General features: G+C 60.0%; 1 protein-coding gene across 1 annotated transcript; it reads right to left on the reverse strand.

The window, feature by feature from the left end:
* Window positions 1–356: 356 nt before the first annotated feature.
* On the reverse strand, window positions 357–1,342 carry mtx1 (metaxin 1; the record flags this gene model as incomplete). The annotated part of the gene is given in 4 exon segments (NM_001016747.2): window positions 357–541; window positions 932–1,024; window positions 1,108–1,187; window positions 1,268–1,342. Coding segments are annotated over 4 exon segments (433 nt in total), but the record flags the coding sequence as incomplete, so codon positions are not given.
* Window positions 1,343–1,428: the final 86 nt, after the last annotated feature.

Genomic DNA, 1,428 nt, shown 5'->3' on the forward strand with positions numbered 1-1,428 from the left:
GGGGCACATAGGGGGCACAGACAGGAGAGAGTAATGGGGGCTGGCACGGGGCACAGGCAGGAGAGAGTAATGGGGGCTGGCACGGGGCACAGGCAGGAGAGAGTAATGGGGGGGCTGGCACGGGGCACAGGCAGGAGAGAGTAATGGGGGCTGGCACGGGGCACAGGGGGTACAGACATAGTACTATACATGGGCTCTAGGTGGTGCCGCAGTATGGAGGTGCCCACAATGTGCCCCAGTTCCTGTAAGAGGGTGGGAAAACATGGGCCCCTACATGGGGTATAAGGGTGGCACAACAGCACATTTAGCTGCCCATACAGGCCCCCCCACAGTGTGGCCCCCGGCCCCTAACACTTACCTGCCTCTCCGTATCCTCATCCTCCTCCCTCCAACTGTCGCCCCGGATGAGCTGCAGCCGCTCCAGGTTGCGCTTGTGCATTTGGTTGGGGAGGAAGAAGTTGAGGGGGAAGGGGATGGACTCTGCGTACCAGCGGCGCGTGTGCTCCACGTAATTCTTCCCCTCCACCCAGAAACTGTGAATCTGCAGGGAAGGGAGGCGAGTGAGCTGGGGGAACCCCAGGTGTGACCCCCCCCAACAAACACTGCCTCGGGGTAATGGTACAGTCCTACTACCCCCCCCAACCTATGGGCAGTTAGTGCCCCCCCAACAAACACTGCCCCAGTGTAATGGTACAGTCCTACTGCCCCCCCCAACAAACACTGCCCCAGTGTAATGGTACAGTCCTACTGCCCCCCCCCCCAACAAACATCCCAGTAATAGTCCAGTCCTACTGCCCCCCCCCCCAACAAACACTGCCCCAGTGTAATGGTACAGTCCTACTGCCTCCCCCCCCCCCAGGTATCACAGTAATATTCCCCCCACCTATGGGCAAGGCAGTTAGTGCCCCCCGGTGGGGCAGGTTATACTCACCAGGGCGGGGAGGAGCTTCTCTTCCAGCAGGGAGATGAAGGCCAAGGTATCCGCCCCCTGCTTCGCTGACAAATCATAATCCGCGTTGTATTTCTGTGGGATAAAGAAAGAGCCTGAGAGGTCCCGGCTGCACTGTGTGTGTCCCGCCTCCAGGGGGCGGAGTGAGTATCACTTACCTGCTTCCTGAGGTGGGTGATGATTTTGCTGGGCTGGAACAGAACCCCGTCATCATGTGTCTTTAGGGCAGGGAGCCGACCTACAGGGGCAGGAAGGCATTAGCCACGTGGGCACAGGTAGGTGGGGGGTAGGTTACACTGGGGCAATGGGGGTTCATACCTGAGGGGCTTCTCCAGGGGTTGGTGACCTTATGGACCTTGAGGGGGGCTCCGGAGAACTTAGCGTACGTCTGCAATAGAGAAAGTGGGGGGTCATTAGGGGACACAGGGGGAGGGGTCACTAGGGGACACGGGGGGAGGGGTCACTAGGGGACACGGGGG

Source organism: Xenopus tropicalis, unplaced genomic scaffold, assembly GCF_000004195.4.
Source record: "Xenopus tropicalis strain Nigerian unplaced genomic scaffold, UCB_Xtro_10.0 Sca126, whole genome shotgun sequence".
NCBI classification, from domain to species: domain Eukaryota; kingdom Metazoa; phylum Chordata; class Amphibia; order Anura; family Pipidae; genus Xenopus; species Xenopus tropicalis.